This window comes from Bufo gargarizans, unplaced genomic scaffold (genome assembly GCF_014858855.1).
Source record: "Bufo gargarizans isolate SCDJY-AF-19 unplaced genomic scaffold, ASM1485885v1 original_scaffold_1944_pilon, whole genome shotgun sequence".
Classification (NCBI taxonomy): domain Eukaryota; kingdom Metazoa; phylum Chordata; class Amphibia; order Anura; family Bufonidae; genus Bufo; species Bufo gargarizans.
The window spans coordinates 24,896-44,894 of record NW_025334577.1 but is presented as its reverse complement, the minus strand read 5'-3'; the positions used below and the strand labels follow the sequence as shown (position 1 = coordinate 44,894).

Genomic DNA, 19,999 nt, shown 5'->3' with positions numbered 1-19,999 from the left:
TCATATGTCAGATTTTTCAGAATAATATCCGTTTTTATTTTTAATTTGTTGATCAGCTGAGCTACTAATGCTACAAATGTTTTAATGTTTTTGAACTGTGAGAAAGGTGGGGACAATCTGGATCTGGGTTGAAGGTCTGTCAATGGAGGTATAATCTCAGAGGAAAAACCCTCACTTTTCATATGAAGACTTTCCAGAGTATACAATGCTTGTTGTTCTTTCTGGATTAATTTGCTTATATCAGATGTTGTACTTGCAAATTGTTTGTGCAGTGCTAATAAATGTATGTCCTTCACCCAACTAAACTTATCAAACCGTGGTACTGGTGTAAAAGTGAGACCTCTTTTTAGAAGTATAATTTGTGCCTCCGTTAAGGACAGTGCTGACAGATTGATAACCTGGGTCGTATTTAATTCTTCCGTTATTCTGTCTGTATTGGCAGTTCTTTTATGAGGGAAGCCAATATTCCATGGAGTAACGTATTTTTCAGATCCCTGGTTACAGCTCTCACTACCAATTACAGTCATTTTGATTTGTAACCCCATTTGTCCCTGTCCCTTAATTGGATACTGTTCTGCCCTAAAAAAAAGGGGGGCTACGGATGGTGTTGCAAAAATATTTGGCTGACCAGCCAATGTTGGGCCCAGGTTCTGTTGCACTGTAGTATTGGTGATATTTGTGCCTGAGTGCATTAATGATAGTGATGCTGACGCTGAGGTATTCTGCATTTTTGTCGTCATTTTTGGCCTTGTTGAAATGGTATTTCCCATTTGTGCTTGAAATGGCAGCTGGCACTGGAGAATGCAAATCCACCCAATAATGAGGGTTCTCCAGTTTGTGACGGCTGGATACATTCTGATGTATTATTAGTCGGATTTCCCGCTTTTTTCAGATTGCGGTATTTATTATATCGGACCTTTCTTTTAGTACCACCTCTGTTAAAATCTTTGGTGTTTGTGATTTCAGCCCCGGAGGTTTCAGATTCAGAGTAGTCAGTATACCTAGTGTTTCTCCCTGGAAAATGTTCTGTTTTTTCCAATTGTATACACGGTCAGCTTCAAAATCTGATTTATCACGAATGTACAGTCGTGGCCAAAAGTTTTGAGAATTACATAAATATTGGAAATTGGAAAAGTTGCTGCTTAAGTTTTTATAATATCAATTTGCATATACTCCAGAGTGTTATGAAGAGTGATCAGATGAATTGCATAGTCCTTCTTTTCCATGAAAATTTACTTAATCCCTCAAAAACTTTCCACTGCATTTCATTGCTGTCATTAAAGGACCTGCTGAGATCATTTCAGTAATCGTCTGGTTAACTCAGGTGAGAATGTTGACGAGCACAAGGCTGGAGATCATTATGTCAGGCTGATTGGGTTAAAATGGCAGACTTGACCTGTTAAAAGGAGGGTGATGCTTGAAATCATTGTTCTTCCATTGTTAACCATGGTGACCTGCAAAGAAACGCGTGCAGCCATCATTGCGTTGCATAAAAATGGCTTCACAGGCAAGGATATTGTAGCTACTAAGATTGCACCTCAATCAACAATTTATAGGATCATCAAGAACTTCAAGGATAGAGGTTCAATTCTTGTTAAGAAGGCTTCAGGGCATCAAAGAAAGTCCAGCAAGCGCCAGGATCGTCTCCTAAAGAGGATTCAGCTGCGGGATCGGAGTGCCACCAGTGCAGAGCTTGCTCAGGAATGGCAGCAGGCAGGTGTGAGCACATCTGCACGCACAGTGAGGCGAAGACTTTTGGAAGATGGCCTGGTGTCAAGAAGGGCAGCAAAGAAGCCACTTCTCTCCAAAAAAAACATCAGGGACAGATTGATCTTCTGCAGAAAATATGGTGAATGGACTGCTGAGGACTGGGGCAAAGTCATATTCTCCGATGAAGCCTCTTTCCGATTGTTTGGGGCATCAGGAAGAAGGCTTGTCCGGAGAAGAAAAGGTAAGCGCTACCATCAGTCCTGTGTCATGCCAACAGTAAAGCATCCCGAGACCATTCAATGCTTCTCATCCAAGGGAGTGGGCTCACTCACAATTTTGCCCCAAAACACAGCCATGAATAAAGAATGGTACCAAAACACCCTCCAACAGCAACTTCTTCCAACAATCCAACAACAGTTTGGTGAAGAACAATGCATTTTCCAGCACGATAGAGCACCGTGCCATAAGGCAAAAGCGATAACGAAGTGGCTCTGGGACCAAAACGTTGACATTTTGGGTCCATGGCCTGGAAACTCCCCAGATCTTAATCCCATTGAGAACTTGTGGTCAATCCTCAAGAGGCGGGTGGACAAACAAAAACCCACTAATTCTGACAAACTCTAATAAGTGATTATGAAAGAATGGGTTGCTATCAGTCAGGAATTGGCCCAGAAGTTGATTGAGAGCATGCCCAGTTGAATTGCAGAGGTCCTGAAAAAGAAGGGCCAACGCTGAAAATACTGACTCTTTGCAGAAATGTCATGTAATTGTGTCGATAAAAGCCTTTGAAACGTATGAAGTGCGTGTAATTATATTTCACTACATCACAGAAACAACTGAAACAAGGATTTAAAAGCAGTTTAGCAGCAAACTTTGTGAAAACTAATATTTGTGTCATTCTCAAAACTTTTGGCCACGACTGTATTTCCGATGTTATCTTTCCTTTATCTCCTCTTTTCAGGCTTTCCAAGCTTTTTTGTAGCCTGGACTTCAGATTTTTAAAGTCTGAATGTTGACCAAACGCGAGTATTTCTTTTATCTCTTGATTAAGTTGTTCAGAAATGAGCTCAAAATAGTGTCTTTCATAATCAACCATATATTTCAGAAGTCTTAATGAGTTTTCAGTGAGGACACTGTCCCAACCTTTTATGTATTTTGGGTGATCTATATGGATATTTGGTTTTAATGTACTCCTCTGTAGACAATTTTTTGGGTTTATATACTGTACAGACCAAAAGTTTGGACACACCTTCTCATTCAAAGAGTTTTCTTTATTTTCATGACTATGAAAATTTTAGATTCACACTGAAGGCATCAAAACTATGAATTAACACGTGGAATTATATACATAACAAAAAAGGGTGAAACAACTGAAAATATGTCATATTCTAGGTTCTTCAAAGTAGCCACCTTTTGCTTTGATTACTGCTTTGCACACTCTTGGCATTCTCTTGATGAGCTTCAAGAGGTAGTCACCTGAAATGGTCTTCCAACAGTCTTGAAGGAGTTCCCAGAGATGCTTAGCACTTGTTGGCCCTTTTGCCTTCACTCTACAGTCCAGCTCACCCCAAACCATCTCGATTGGGTTCAGGTCCGGTCACTGTGGAGGCCAGGTCATCTGGCGCAACACCCAATCACTCTCCTTCATGGTCAAATAGCCCTTACACAGCCTGGAGGTGTGTTTGGGGTTATTGTCCTGTTGAAAAATAAATGATGGTCCAACTAAACGCAAACCGGATGCCGATGCAAGATGCTGTGGTAGCCATGCTGGTTCAGTATGCCTTCAATTTTGAATAAATCCCCAACAGTGTCACCAGCAAAGCACCCCCACACCTTCTCCTCCATGCTTCACGGTGGAAACCAGGAATGTAGAGTCCATCCGTTCACCTTTTCTGCATCGCACAAAGACACGGTGGTTGGAACCAAAGATCTCAAATTTGGACTCATCAGACCAAAGCACAGATTTCCACTGGTATTGTTTGTAAGTTTTTCCCAGATTTTGAAATCCTGTTTGTATATCCATGTTGTTTAGAGGAATTGCTTGGTTTGAAAATACCTGGTTGGCCTCTTGTGTGAAATTATCTTTGTTTATACCCTGTGCCAAAAAGCCTGCCATAACATTTATAGTATGTGGAATTCTTTCCAATCCTAGTGAGTAAATACACGGGGAAATAACCCCTAATCTAACAAGGAATCTTATTGAAAACCCTCATAGGGACCCTTGGGATATTGAATCAGTACACTAAACGGTCTTTTGCTATCCTGAGGGTCCCTATGAGGGCTTTCAATAAGATTCCATGTCCAGCACATATCGCAGAGCTGTTAGTGTCCCTCGTATCACTACTAGGGGTGACCGACTGTGGTATGCGATGGATCCCCAGATCATCACACCAGCAGTTGGGACACTGTGTTGCTGCACAGCAAAGGCGGGATTGAAGCGCTCACCACAAGGCCTCCATACTTGAACCCAACAGTCATGGGATCCCAAACAAAACCTGAATTAATCGCTAAAGATGATACGGTTCCAGTCCATAACAGTCCAAGTTTCTCGTTCACGACACCACTGCAAACAAAAGTAACGGTGACTGGCTATCAAAGGCAGGACACGTAATGGGTGCAGTCACACCAATTTTCCATCTGCTAAGCACCTAGAAATGGTCTGGGCAGAGAGAGGGGTGTAATGAAGGTGCCACCTGTGTCTGGATGGGAGCTGCTCATGTTTGTCAGTGGATCAAATGATCCTCCCTACTGGTGATCTGTCTGGGCCATCCAGAGCAACGTCAACGTGTGTGCCTGCCCTCATATAACCACTGCTTCCAACACCTCCTAAGAGGTCAGAACAGGGTAAATGGCAGGCAATTCATTGAAACAACAACCCTCCACACCTGTAATCATTTAAATGTCTGCCTGAGACATAAATGAAAGACTAGTTTTGCAGTAATCTGACATTTCTATCTGGGTGTGTTATTTTTATTTATTTTTGGCATTGAATGTATATCTTAACGATAATATAGAGTTGTGGTGCAGGGAACATCAATACATATCTCAGCTCATGCAGAACATCACAATATATACCCAAGTTGCAGAGCGTCTTTATAAAAAGAGGTTCTGCAGCAGCAGAAGTGTTACTTACTTGACTTTTAATGATACTCCCTGTGGCACGCCGACACTCACTGTGGCCCCTAAAACGCTGTGTCTAGAGATCTTCCTCTCTGCGCCATACTCCACCACTGTCCCGAAGAAGCCTGCCCTGAAACACAGGAGACATGGTAACTGGTTCCATTGTTACTAGCAATACATTATCCTGAGACTGCCATGACACACCAGTGCAATAGTCTTCAGGGCAGAGTTCTGCAAAATGTCGACCCTCCAGCTGACTACAACTCCCAGTCAGTGCCAGTTTAGTTTCTTAAGGCTGAAGGCATCTGTGTTGGCCCCATGTTCATATGTAGTAATTTATATAATAAAATATATAATGAATATAGTGGCTCACCCTCCCTTAAACTATGGTAAAGGTGCTCCGTTTTTTGGTGACTCACCCCGTCACTGGAAAAGCAATATAAATGTTTTTGAAAAGTAAAAACAGGCACTCACCATCTATATAGTAAGTTCAAAATTAAAATACATTTATTTAAAACATGTTTAAAAAATGATAAGGTTTAAATCAAGCCCGTTCGATTAGGCAAATAGAAGCAATTCAGAATGACCCCCTAAAAAATATAATAAATACAATTATATTCTATGGCATACTTCTTATATAGTCAAGGGCTGTAACAATTAGTGCATTAGTTAATCTATCCTTAGTACGATTGGTGATCAGCTATTAATAGATTTAAGCTAGTATTAGCTTAGTATATACTCTACATTCAATAAACAGTGACTGATATAGCCTCTATGAATAAAAAAATTAAAATAAATGAATAGTAATACACTTTGTAGGTAATGAGAATTTTACAAGTGTTCAAAGTCTTGATAAAAAACATAAGTGACCTTGAATATTCAAAGTTTCAAAAAGGTGGTTATAGCAGAAATCCTTATCCTTTTGTGTTTGATCAATTTGAGATAGGTGAATACGTCTCTTGTTTTAAGCTGAGTACATAGAGAAAATATGTATGTATCAAGGGGAGAAAAACAGAACTGGATCGCACATCAGGAATGCTATGCTTAGATCAAATTAAATTCGCTTCTCGGCGCAATATAAAGGTGTACAGCCCCTTATACTACATGCTGTACAAGAGGCATTAGTGTACATTTTGATCAAAAGGCATAAGCCCACTCACCACGCCAAGGTCGCCTCTTTGAGTGGGACCTACTCTGACAAAAAGGCGCAGCACAATGCGGTGACAAAGCGGCACTGCCCTAGTAGGCGGCAGGACCCAGGAGTCAAACAGCAACCAGCTGACAATGCCACCCATGGCCCTGGGTCCCACCAACCCACCAGTACAGCGCCACATGCAGTACTGCACCATGTGAACAGTTGTCTAACACAACATGTCCATTGCTATCAGGAACTGCAGGTCACTGCAGGAGTGCGGATGCCATTAATAAAGAAGAAAGATTAAACATGTATGTATCAAGGGGGGAAAAACAGAACTGGATCGCACATACCCAAAGCTATGCTTAGATTTAATTAAATTCACTTCTCATCGCAATATAATAGTGTACAGCCCCTATACTACATGCTATACCAGAGGCATTATTGCCTTTTGATCAAAATGTACACTAATGCCTCTTGTACAGCATGTAGTATAGGGGCTGTACACCTTTATATTGCGGCGAGAAGCGAATTTAATTAGATCTAAGCCTAGCATTGTGGATGTGCGATCCAGTTCTGTTTTTTTCGCCTTGATATAGAGAAAATATGGTTCTTTATAATTGATGCACAGAGGTTCAGAAACTGTAATATGATGAAAACTATTTATAAATAAAGGTTCCAAAGAATAATCCAATTCTCTGTTTACCAAGGATGGATTAACTAATACACTAATTGTTACAGCCCGTGACTATATCAGAAGTATACCATAGAATATAATTGTATTTATAATTTTTTAGGGGGTCATTCTGAATTGCTTCTATTTGCCTAATCCAACAGGCTTGCTTTAAACCTTATATTTTTTAAACATGTTTTAAATAAATGTGTTTTAATTTTGAACTTACTCTATGGTGAGTGCCATGTTCATATGTGTCTGCATTGCTGAGAAAAATGATGTGTAACATATGCTAATAAGCCTCTAGGATCAACAGGGGAGTTGCCGCGCTTACCACTTTGACAGGGCCAGGCAGTGAAAACATCATCATCACTTGGCCCTGTCAATCAAAGTGGAGAGGGCGCAGCAGTTGCAGAGAGAGCTGAGCCTCTGGGTGTAATGGCAACGCCCCTGTGGCTCCTAGAGGCTAATTTACATATATTAAAACATACTTTTTCTCAGCAATGCGGGCACATATAAACATGGGACCAACACAGGTGCCTTCAGCTGCCAAGTGCACATGTAACAGGTCAGACGGTGTCATAGGTACAAATCTGCTGACAGCTACCCTTTAACAAGTTAGTGGCAGTGCACAGGAATGCTCCAGAGGGAGCAGACATGCATTACTAATACAACCATCTGCTTCTGAGGAATGAAAAAAAACTCCATCAGTTAAGCGGTTTTGCCTTTTAGTATAAACAATCCATAGTAAATGCCCCCACTCCCCTGTTAGGATTTGGAGTAATCAATAAGTGCAGTCTCTGGAGTGGCAAGCTCTTGACTTCACTCCTCATGCCACTGACATTGAAAGGATTAAACAACACATGAATCAATTGGTGTGGAGAAAAATAATCACAATTTTATTACCGGAGCACCACAGGGTTAATCCTAATTGGATTGCAATAGGCTCATAATTCACTGTCAGTGCATCGACTGATACGTGGTTCCAGAATAGATACAGCAAGGAAAAGAACAGAGCTATTCTCATTTTTACAGGGCTGACACCGGGTGATGAAATGAGTGCATTGATAGCAAGGACTAATCCCTGGGCGTCACGGCTCTGAGGCTTCTACAATAACCACAGCTGCAGCCTCATACATCTCAATAGAAATCAAAGAGCTAACATAAAAGGTGCAGCTGGCAAGGCTTTTGTTTTTATGAAAAATGTCAAAACTGCAAACATGTTTTAATCTATGGCTAAAGAGGACAACCCTTCTTATATCCTAGCGAGACATACAGCCAATAGAGGAAGGTTCTAATGCGACTCCCACCTATCTGCACGGGCTGAGAGTCCTTGGAAAGAGCAACTTAAGTGTCGTTGGCACTGGATGGACATTCAAAAATGTTGTGCCAAGTGGTTTCTTGGCAATTAAAGTTGATGGCAGTGGTGGGGATGGTACATGTGTTTTCCTGCAAGATGCATAGGGAATATGCTTAGAGCGTTTGCACGGTGGGATTAACATATATTTTTTTGTATAAGAGGCAGAATGAATTTAAACAAAATTGCTTCAATGACTCCCTCTGCTTCCTGGTCTCAGCTCAACAGACATGAAATGCCAATAGATGGTTGCTCAGCAGATCAGTTACTTGCTCAGTCAGTCATTGGCTGAGCAGGCATCTCCAGGATGGCATTTCTTCCATGTCGAGCTGGGATCAGGAAGTGTAGACCAGCTGGGACCTGGTAAGCCTTGTAATGGCTGTGACAGGGATCGGTGAGGTGAGTAATGTTCTTCAAAGAGTACCAGTCAGTACCTGTTTTAACACATACATGTATTCCCCATGAAATAACAATCCTGGAGCATATTTTCTTATAAAAATGTGTTGTGTTGCTCCTCTGTCCTTCCTTCTGGATACAGAGGAGTAAATTGATTCTAAACTAATTGGATTCGTTATACATTTCCCAAAAAACTTGTCACCAAACGAATCCGAACTTTTTGCATTTCTGATGAATCAAGTAAAAACGGAGCCAAGCTTAATTTTAAAGTGAATATTGGCAGGGAAAACCTAGATGGAGGACAAAGATGGAGGATCACATGACACTGTGAGAATGTGGGGGGAAGAGCTTGCCCTAACTGGCTCAGAGGTTGAAAGACAGACTGATCAGCCAATCAGAGGCAGTTCGCAAGAAGGTCCTTATGCGTAAAAGAAAAAAAATGCCCTTCTGTTCCCAGCTAGGCTTGTGAAAGAATGGCAGTGTCTGACAAAAAGCTAATTCAGACACAAGTAGGGTTGTTTCGGGTATTGAACTTTCGATACCTAATCGATACTTCTAGCCCGGTATCGATACGATAGATCTCTATTAGGGTGAATAGACAAGGGATTAAAAGATCCCAGGTTCTAGCCCCTAAGGGGGGAAATCATTATTAAATAAACTGTAAAATAAAAATTTTAAAAAATTAAAATTAAACACATCAAAATATTAAGTATAAATCACCCCCTTTCCCAATGTTACATATAAAATATATAAACCATAAATAAATAAAATATTACATATCACCATGTCCGAAAAGTCCAAACTCTTAAAATATAAAAAAAATATCTCCTATGCGGTAAACGCCATAAAAGCTAAAAAAATTTTTTTTAGAAAAACTGCGTGAGTCGCCATTTTTTTTTGTCACCTTGTCGCCCCAAAAAATAGGATAGGACTGTTTGATTATTTTTTTCTCATGGTATCGAGTATCGCAATACTTTTTTATGGTATCGAGACAGATTTAAAATTTTGGTATCGAAACAACCCTAGCCACAAGCCACTAATCTAGAATGATAGGGACACGATAAGCAGAGTATACAAAGATATATCGGAATATTTTAAGAACTTTGATCATGGAAAGCATATAGAGGAAGCGAGGTACTGGTCACTCAAAGTTCTGGATATTCATGCAGCTTGTTGTCAAGTAGTTCTACATTACAAAATCTTACAAGAAAAAGAAACTCAAGTTTCTACAGTTCATAGGTTTATTGCCAGCACCCCAATAACATACATTCTACAAATGCTGAGCAATTATGCAGTTGTAGCAGTAGAAGCACCAGCCATCCGGCCAGAAGTAGTAGGCCACAGTTCTTCCCTGGCTTATGATAGGTATCACACAGTGCAGTTTCTAGGTAAAATTTCTCTCAGGGCGAGTGTCAAAAAAACTGGTATACTGTATATTGTGTGGCACAGTGTAGGCTATATGTGTATAACATAAACATACTCCACATAAAAACTTACAATTACTTGGCTTGGCCCTTGGGGATCTCGGACACCACTTCAGCTGTTGTGCTTTATCCTAATGAGAAAGATTTCATATTAAGGATTTGGAGAAAGGGCAGAGGGATAGCAGAGCAGGGAGAGGCTGGTGCTGCTACTAGGGGGTCATACCATGGGGGAGTAATAAAGCCCACCATAATGCCCCCCCCCCCAGTAGAAATAATTCTCCTTATAATGTGACAGTGCAAAACATACCCCCTTGTAATGCTCCCAGTTGAGCTAATGTTCCCATAATGTGCCAATATAAAATACCCCTTCTCAGTGACCCCGTAAATGACCCCATAGTGCTCCCCCCCTTCCCCATAGTACCCACCATAATGTGTCCCAGTATAAAATGCCCCTATACAGAGCCCCCCATATAAAATACCCCTTCTTTTTAGCCTCAGTAGATGCCCCCATAGTGCCACCAAATAATGTGGCAGTAATAAGTGCCCCCATAGATGCCCCCAATCATGTGCCAGTAATAAGAGCCCCCCACCATCATGTGCCAGTAGCCAGAGTGCCCCCTATCATGTGCCAGTAGCCCCCTTACGTGCCAGTAGTCCCCCTTATGTGCCAGTAGTTCCCCTTATGTGCCAGTAGTTCCCCTTATGTGCCAGTATTGTAATTTGTACACATATATATATATATATATAAAAAATAAAAAATAAAAAAAATTATACTTACCTCCTCCAGCGATGCGATGCAGGCCTCTTCTGGCCTGTGTCCCTCGCTGGCTCTGGCGGCGCGATGACTGTGCCCTGCCGGCGCCCCCCTTCTGACAGCACCCCGTCCAAGAAACGGCCCAGGTACCACATTATTAATGAGCACTAAGAGGATAAGATCGAGGACTGGATGGCTCACTCCTCCTCTCAGTCACAGCAGGATGATTTTGAGGTCATCTCTGAGTCTGACACCATGCCATGGAGCTAGGAGTCACAGAAAACCTTCTGCTTCTCCTCCTTGCATCTCAAGAAAAGCCTTTCACTTGCAACACCTATTTTCAAAACCCCACCACGCGCTATGGAAGATACACAAGAGTATCTCCCTTTTAAAGACTTGTCTGAGAACAGTCAGCATTTGGATTGCCATGAGGAGATTTATGGGGACCCCATGCATAGCTGTGTTGGTGGTGGTAAAAGTGGCACTTGTAGCCACTATTGTGGCAGTAGTAGTTACACTGGCACTTGGAGCAAATACAGAGCAGGAAATAGGGAGAAGGGCCAAGGAGCCCATGATGACAAATCATAGTCTGATAAAAGTGTCGTGGAGGGCGATGATGACTATGATTGTGTCTTGGACACGACCTAGGACCCAGATTGGGCTGCTGAGGAGTAGGTGACAGCAGAGGGAGAGAGTGGTGGCCGTGGCGGCAACAAAGGGCAGAGACAACGTGTTGCCATAAACTCCCCAAAAAATTGCCAGGGCTAGATAAAACTGTTGTGCCTTTTCATAGGTGTATAATATTTATATCATAATATCCTAATTATAGTGGATTTTATATATAATAGGCCATGTTGTGTTATATTCACCATTGTGTATGTATTTTAAAGTAGGCCGAAAAAGGTTAATGGAAAAGACACAGTTAATATAAATTTCTTCTCTGTAGATGTGCCAGTCTGAGAAGAGTCATTCTTGTCTCCTTATAGATTTATGACTGAGATAAGGATATTTTCTAGATGCATCTGGTACTAATTATCCCCATGGTTTAATGCCTATTGATAAGGCAGAAAATCTGTGATGTATATGTATAATAAACATCAAGTTTTAGTATAAGATAATCAATAGGACATATGTATTGTACTATATTATTGGATATTATGAAGGACAACAATGCATCTATTATCTTATATATTTCTCACTAGGAACGTATACACTACTGAAGCATGATGAGAAGATTTTTAAGTGTAAATTTTATAGTAAGATAGTGTTATTTTAACTAACAATCAATCAACTGTTGGAGTAGATAACAGAAGATTTCACAGCAGCATATCCAGTGTGACTTTTATTGGGAACCAAGAGTGCACACACATAGCAATACGACGTTTCGGCTACACAGTAGCCTTTTACAGTATACTTGAGAAAGCAATACGACGTTTCGGCTACACAGTAGCCTTTTACAGTATACTTGAGAAAGGCTACTGTGTAGCCGAAACTTCGTATTGCTATGTGTGTGCACTCTTGGTTCCCAATAAAAGTCACACTGGATATGCTGCTGTGAAATCTTCTGTTATCTACTACTACATGTGGGACGGTGGTGAATTGGCGGTCCCATCATGGCTGATGCATTCCGGATAGGTCAGAAGGTCCATTTTGTGCTGCTCTACAACTATTTCTTATCAACCGTTGGCGTAACAGAGGAGACACACATATCTGTGAGAGTACAAGGTCCATTATATTCTTATCGGTACATAAATTTGAGAGTAGCTTGGGAAATGTCTCAAATGGTCACGATGAGAAGAGAAGATGTAACAAAGTTGCGGCACTCACCGGAATACTGATTACTTCTTTATTCGGGCTTCCTTAGAAGACAGCATGAAGGATCCAGGGGCCCTTGGATCCTTCATGCTGTCTTCTAAGGAAGCCCGAATAAAGAAGTAATCAGTATTCCGGTGAGTGCCGCAACTTTGTTACATCTTCTCTTCTCATCGTGACCTACAGTCTGCATCTCTGTTTTGCTGAGCACCACACAGCGAAGCATATTATACCGCATTCACGGTTATTCAACTAATGACGGCAATACCAGTGGAAGCAGCGCCGCCGTGTGTCTCTCTCTCTCTCTCTTTGCAAATGTCTCAAATGGTACCCAAACGTCTGTGTTTTAATTGGTTCATGTGTCAAAGGTAATCCCTTATCTTGGATTTAGGATTCCATATATTATGTGTATAGAATGTAAGAGAAATCAGACCTGTACAGTTAACCCTAACCCTTAACTGTGATGATGCTAGTAGCTTATGCAATAGTGCCACCTAGGTATGAATAGGTAACATTGCACCAACAGCTGAATTGCATTCTGGGTGATACAGTGACATCCCAGTCATTATCATATGTACAAGCCTAACCGTCAATGATTGGAAAACTCCAAGTTAGGAAGGTGTGTCTAACTGATAAGTTTGTGATCATAAACCACACACATATGAAGGGGAAGAAAGAAAAAAAAACACAGAAACACAGAAAAGACACAGAAACACAGAGAAACAAAGAAAGAAAAGAGAGACCCCAGGAGAAAAATCCAAATGATCAGAACGGACCTTAGAGCCGACTTCCCATTAGACTATGCATATCATCCGCATCCTTGGGTAATGTATAACTTTATTACGTGTAGTATCGATTGAATTAATTGGCCTGATATTTAGAAACTTCCCACTTTATTGCGGATGTGTAATATTAGATATACTACATCAATATTATCACTATTCAGTAAAGATGCACATTACTGAATAAAAGATCTAATATTGATATCAGAGAGAATCTCCGATTGGAATATTCATTCCATAGTCATATCAGGCTTGATAATTTATAACTTATGTATCAATACTACCCGATATCCAAGATTGGTCATAGTTTCAGCAGAGCAAGGGTTCGTATCTGTCCTCATCACTATTGTGTATATCTCATAATTGTTGTCGGGACGCTTGTATTACATTTTATGTTTGAGAGGTGATATGGAACGTGGGTAGTGGTGTTAGAGCCATCTAGTGGCGAATTTTGGGTACTGCTTATTACTGTATGTTATTGCATATTATTGAGTTTGATTGTATTTTGAGTTATTGTATAATAAATTATATATATTTTTGCTTAGACGCTTGTACCACGATTTACCGATTACACAACCTAATTAAATTATTCGACAAATAATTTTTGAGGTGTTTTATATGTCCACCTCTAGGATCAATTCCCTTTGAAATATTTCCTTTGATCCTTTCTTTTATATAAAGCATTTGGTTTATATCCCCGACATAAATGTGCCAGACATAAGCCAAGTGCGGCTGCTCCTAACTCTGTGCGAGTATCTCTCATCTGACAGTTTCTCCACACTGCTGGGAGACAAAAAAAGTGCTGTGTGCAAGATCTGCAGGAATAAATTAAGCCGTGGGGGTTTAAACACAAAGGTTGGCACCATGACTCTACTGCAGCACATGAAGAGGCATCATGAGTTCCTGTGTTGCGGTAGCCAGGCAGCACCCACATGCAGTACAGTGTCTTTGTCATCTAAATAATCAGTTACTGCTTCTCCTGCTCAAACAACTCTGAACCACTGATGTCACGACCATTGGTCACATGGCCTAGGCACAGATCAGCCCCATTCACTTGATAACCCCTTTAACTCCCACCTGGCCAAGTTGCTGACGGTGCAGTCGTTGCTGTATGACTTAGTGGATTCTGCTGCCTCACTGGAAGATAGCTGCCATTATTCTAAAAAACACACACCAAGTGTTTATCCTCCTCCTCCGTGGTCGCTCTGCATTTAGGGGAAATAATACATGCTCCCTGCGTGGCACAGGTCATACATATTTTCGTGCAATTCTTTTTGTAACAGTACAGTGGCTTGCAGAGTGTGCTGGCCATGTCCAGGAGACTGCATTTCAGCCATTCTTATGTGGCAAAGAATGATTTTTTTTTTCATGCACCAGACCTCCTCAGCAGGGAGCATGTGTTGTTTCGTGGTCAGGCAGTAGCAGCTCACCAGAGATGCCTGTTGTTTACTGTGGCCCTTTAAAGAGGACAAAACAAAGGGGAGTCGTCCCTCCAAGGGAGAATGGTGCAGCCGCACCTCTCACCAAAGTACTGCTCAGAAGCGTAATATGTGAAAGTTAAAGGGGCAGTAACGTTCTAAAATATGTAACTTTTAATAATACAAGTAAAATTATATAATCCCCTTACAAACATAAACAGACAGACACAAGCGGGACCCTAAGTACGCGTAGACCGATGGGAGGCGGGTCACGGTAGATGGGGCCCCACGGGCAGACCCTTGTTTAACTTGTGTGGACCCCAAGGATCAGGGGGAACCACACCTGGTGGTGAAAATAAACATGGACGTCCTGTGTCCCAGAGTAAGGGCCAGGACAATGCCTTGTGTGGGTAAGAAAACAAGGATAGATCTTACCGGTACAAAGTTATAGGCAGCGTTTATTCACCGAGCTCAGAAGGTCACCGGAAATGATGGTCCTTTCCCAGCGCATAGATTGGGTGTCCTTTAAAGGAGGGTCTTCGTGAGATAGGCCCTTTAAAGAGGCCACTAGATTTGTCAGTAGGGACAACTTCTACATAACTGATGTCATCCCATATTTATCGCATAAGCTAATGCTGAAGCAACAAGGGACGTGGAAGAAGAGCAGCTAATGCATCTTGCTGGCCAACCTGTAGCTATTGGGAACATGAATAAATTCCATGGAGGAGGAAGTGGAGGATAAGAACCTGCCACTGGAGAAGGAGAAGCAGGAGTAGTTGCCTGTGCAGGAGGATGAGTGTGATGATGATGATTGATGACGATGATTGATGATGATGATTGATGATGATGATGATGATGACGACAACGACGACGACACTGGTCATGATAAGCAATCATATCAGCAGAAGACGTAGTTGGAAAGACCTGGGTACTCGGGTACGCTGACATGAATTGCAAGCTGTAGGCTTGCTTACATACTGACAGGCATTTCGTTCACACAAAGCAATCTGATGATTATTGGATAGCCATGGTTTTAGGCCCTCACTATCAAAGCAAAATGGGGAAATGTTTTCCCGTTGTTCAAAAGGGAGGCCAAATTGCTTTATTACAAGAAAACTGTGTATGCAGCATGCTGCAGCTTCAGTCAAGCAGACACCTGCTGCCTGCGTGCCTCACCAGGAGGCTCCTCTCCACCCCTTGCCAAGTCACCGACCTCCCGCCATCTCTGCTACCACAAGCAACAGAAGCCACATGATGGAGAAATTTTGTTTGTGTGCTGTGCCATGCTGATGCAAACCAGCAAGTGGAGATGTACCACTTGAACACCCAGGTTCAGTCCTATCTGGACTCTGGCCTTTCTCCAATGCATACTGTGTTCCCTGACAACATAGACTTCTGGGCAGGCAGATTGGAACAGTGGCTGGAATAGGCCCAGTGTACTGTCTTGAACAGCCTTCATTTTCATCTCAGAGAGGGTTTTCAGCATATCACACCCACATGGACAAAGTTGTTCTCTGTCAGAGACAAAACATTACTTTTGTCAAAATGAACGAGGCATGGATTTTCCGACACCTCCAGCTGAGACTGATTATTGTAACCACTAGGTGGCAGTATCACACAGTGATGCAGCCTCCTACTGGTGTACATTGTAAAGGAGGCCCAGCAGTATCTTCTAGACTTCTGGGGCTGCTGACTGTAAAGGAGGAGAGAAGGTGTCTGCCTCCTCCTGTCCTCCCTGCTGTCAGGAAACTGTGGCTGCTGGAGAGAAGGACTCCTCTGCGGTTCTGGGCTGAATACTCAGGTGTGTGACAGCAATTAGCTGTAGGAGACTGTAAGGGGGGGGGGGGGGGAATAGGGGGATTTGTTTATAGCAGACACATATCTATGTAGCGTTCAGAGTGGCATTGGGGGTGGGGGGGGGGGGGTGGGGGCTGTGCCATAGGTCCCCCAATGCCTCTGCTTTAGGTGCACCCCCATAAGTGCCCCAGCTCTAGATTCCCCCACTATAAAAGCACCCCTAATATTGAATCTTCTCCAGTTGCCCCCCTAATACTACTGCAGCTGCTCCAGGATCCCCACTATTACCCTGCATCAGGTGACCCCAATGTCTCTACTTCAGTTATGACCCTCCATTTGTGCCCTTTGCTCACGTTGCTCCTCTAGCACCTTTGCTTGGGCTTTGTTAAAGGTTGTGATCTGCAAAGGGGGGTTGGACTTATGCCCAAAAAATTCGGAACAGTGCGTCACATTCTCCAGTATTGACACGTATAGTTTACATGGCGGCAGTGATGATATTCTGTATTTACAGGCATCACTGCTGCCATGTAAAGAGATACTGGTGGTGGAGGATTTAAAGGGGTTGTCCAGGTTTTCAAGTTATCCTCTCCACACCATAGGGCATAACTATATGAATAGTGGGGTCCGATTCTGTAAACCCCCACTGATCACAGGAAAGGGTCCTGGTTCCCCTTTTTAAGGTGTGATAGGCTACACATACGCCCTGCTGCTCCATTAATTCTCTTTGGGACCATTGTAATTAGACAGTGCTATACTCCACCATCTCTGGCAACCCCATAGAGAGTGGATGGAGAGGCAGGGCATATGCACGACCTGCTACTCAGTCAAGAAGGTGGATCAGTGGGGGCTCCAGCGTTCAGACCCACACGGATCTCTTAGTTTTTCCTGATCCTGTGGATAGAGGATAACTAGAAAAGTGGACACAGGCCCTTTAACCCCTCTCCGACTGCCCACTGTGTATATATGTCCTATCTGCACATGCCCCATGCAGCTAGCACGTATATACACGTGATGCAGCGCTTTAATCCCAGCGCTGATCAAAGCTTAGCCCCCTATCCTTTTACAGAACAGGATTATAAAGGCTCAAAGGGCTCCCTAGTTAAGGCATTTAGCAGAAGGTTTAGATCCCAGGGTGGAAACTTGGGTACCTTCATTGGGATGATTCTATCTACTGCCTTGAAGAATCTTATTACCCAAGGGTCAATAGCAAAATGTTTTCCCCCCAGGGCAGAAAGGGCTGAGACCTGTACTTTAAGGGTGCTTTTAGCTAATCCCTTAGACAATCCCTTCTGGAGAAACTCCAGAATCTGTCGGACTGAAATATCACAGGGTAAAGGCGCCTGCCCCGATCCCTGTAAAGTCTAAAAACTTCTTCCAAACTCTCATATAGATAGAAATTGTTACAGCTTTTCTGCTTCTTAGAAAATGTAGACACTAAAGCTTCAGAAAAACCTTGTCTAATTATATCTGTAAAGAATAAATCAAGGCAACTGGACGTACTGTAGATTTCTTGAAAACGTTTCACTCGTTTTTCCAACGAGCTTTCTCAATTCTGAGTGACTGTACAAAAATTCTGGGAATAAATATGTAACTGAATCAACATCTGGTAATTATACCCTTGTCTAATTAGTATTGACCGCTCAAATTCCAGGCCGAAAGGTGCAGACCCCTGACATTTGGATGACATACCGGTCCCTGCATCAGAAGGTCTGGGATGTCCTGAAGGATCCATGGATCTGAGACCGACATCAACCTCATGAGAGAAAACGATGCTCTCTTTGGCCAGAAGGGAGCTATCAGAGCTATTCTTGCGCCCTCGTCCCTGATCTTATTGAGGACTAGAGGAATGAGCTGGAACGGGGGAAAGGCATAGCCCAGGCATGCTCAACCTGCGGCTCTCCAGCTGTTGCAAAACTACAACTTCCAGCATGCCCGTAGAGCTTACAGCTATCAGCCTACAGCAGGGCATTGTGGGAGTTGTAGTTTTATAACAGCTGGAGGGCTGCAGGTTAAGCATGGCTGGCATAGCCTAAGGGAAGTTCCATTTCTGAAGAAAGGCATCCACCCCAATTCTTTTGGGTTGAGATAATAAAATCTCTCTACCTTTCTGTTCTGTCTGGTGGCAAAAAGATCGATAGAGGGGATCCCCCAGAGAGAAACTATCTTCAAGAATACAGAAGTGTTCAGGGACCATTTTCCCTGTCTTAGCTGATGACCGCTCCGGAAATCTGCCTGAAAGTTCTTCTGGCCTCTTATGTAGAGAGCAGACAGATGACTTACCATTCCTTCCAAAAATGGAATAACCGGTCTGCTTCCCTCATGAGGGAAACCGATCTTGTCCCCCTTTGATGGTTTATGTAAGCTACTGCAGACTGATTGTCCGACATTATTCTGACATGTTTTAGATAAATAAAGGGTAACGCTGTCTCCAAGGCCAGTCTTATGGCTAGCAGCTCTTTCCTGTTTGAGGAGAACATCTTCTGCATTGGATACCACTGACCCTGAATCATCTGGTCTAAAAAACGAGCTCCCTATCCCCATGGGCTGGCATCTGTTGTTATCACTACTCGATAGGGGTAACCCCAAGGAATCCCCTGACTCAGGTGGGTGCCGTCTTCCCACCAGCATAAATCTTCTAATGTTTTCTTGGAGATCATTATCTTCGAGTCCAAAGATCCCCCAGTTTTCCTCAATGATAGTATTTCTTTCTGTAGCTGTCGAGTATGAAATTGGGCCCATTCCACTGCCGGAATACAGGAGGTTAGTGACCCCATAACCGACATAGCTTTTCTGACTGTCAATTTCTGGGCAGTCTAACATTTGACGCTTTGTATGGACTCGCAAAATTTTCTCCTAGTCAGAAAGATTCTTTGCACTACCGAATTCAGGAGAAGTCCTAGAAACACTTGACAAGTTTCTGGCACAATTCTGGACTTTGAGATTGATATCCATCCTAAATCTTCCAGAATGTTCCTCACCCCCTAAACTGCCATCACACAATCCTGCTGAGAGACTGCTATGATTAGAAAATTGTCCAGATAGGGCAGGAATAGGATGTTCCCCTTTCTTATAAATGATGCTACTTCTGCCACAACTCTTGTAAATATTCTGGGGGCCATAAAGAGGCCAAACGGAAGAGCCTGAAATTGGAACTGACGGACACTTCCTTCTACAGTCACTGCCACTCTGAGGAACTGTTGGTGTACAGGATGAAAAGAGATGTGATAATATGCATCCTTTAAATCCAGGACCGCCCAAAAACATTTGTGATACAGAAGATGAACTGCTGATTTGTCTGTTTCCATCTTGAATTTCCAGAGGAGAAGGTATCTGTTTAGATGTTTCAGATTATTAATTGTGCAAAAGGAGTGGTCTGGTTTCTTCACTAGAAGCAGCGGAGAGTAGAACCCCTTCCCCTGTTCTGTCACCAGGACTGGTATTAACATCCGCTTCTCTAACAGCTTTATCATTTCTGTCTCCATAACTAAACTCTGCGTCTTTGTGGCTACAAACCTTTTGGGAGGATTTGCACAGAATTCTAACTTTAAACTTTCTCTTATGCTCTTCCTGACCCAATCTCCTGCCACCTTCTCCCACGCGGGAAGAAAAGATTTTAGCCTT

General features: G+C 42.5%; 1 protein-coding gene across 1 annotated transcript in view; it reads right to left on the bottom strand.

The window, feature by feature from the left end:
- The window catches only part of LOC122923804 (dnaJ homolog subfamily C member 11-like), a 60,419-nt gene that overhangs the window by 19,198 nt on the left and 21,222 nt on the right, over positions 1-19,999 (bottom strand). Inside the window, exon 5 of the mRNA XM_044274648.1 lies at positions 4,844-4,960. Coding sequence (XP_044130583.1) covers positions 4,844-4,960 — 117 coding nt within the window. The remainder of the gene's footprint in view (positions 1-4,843; positions 4,961-19,999) is intronic.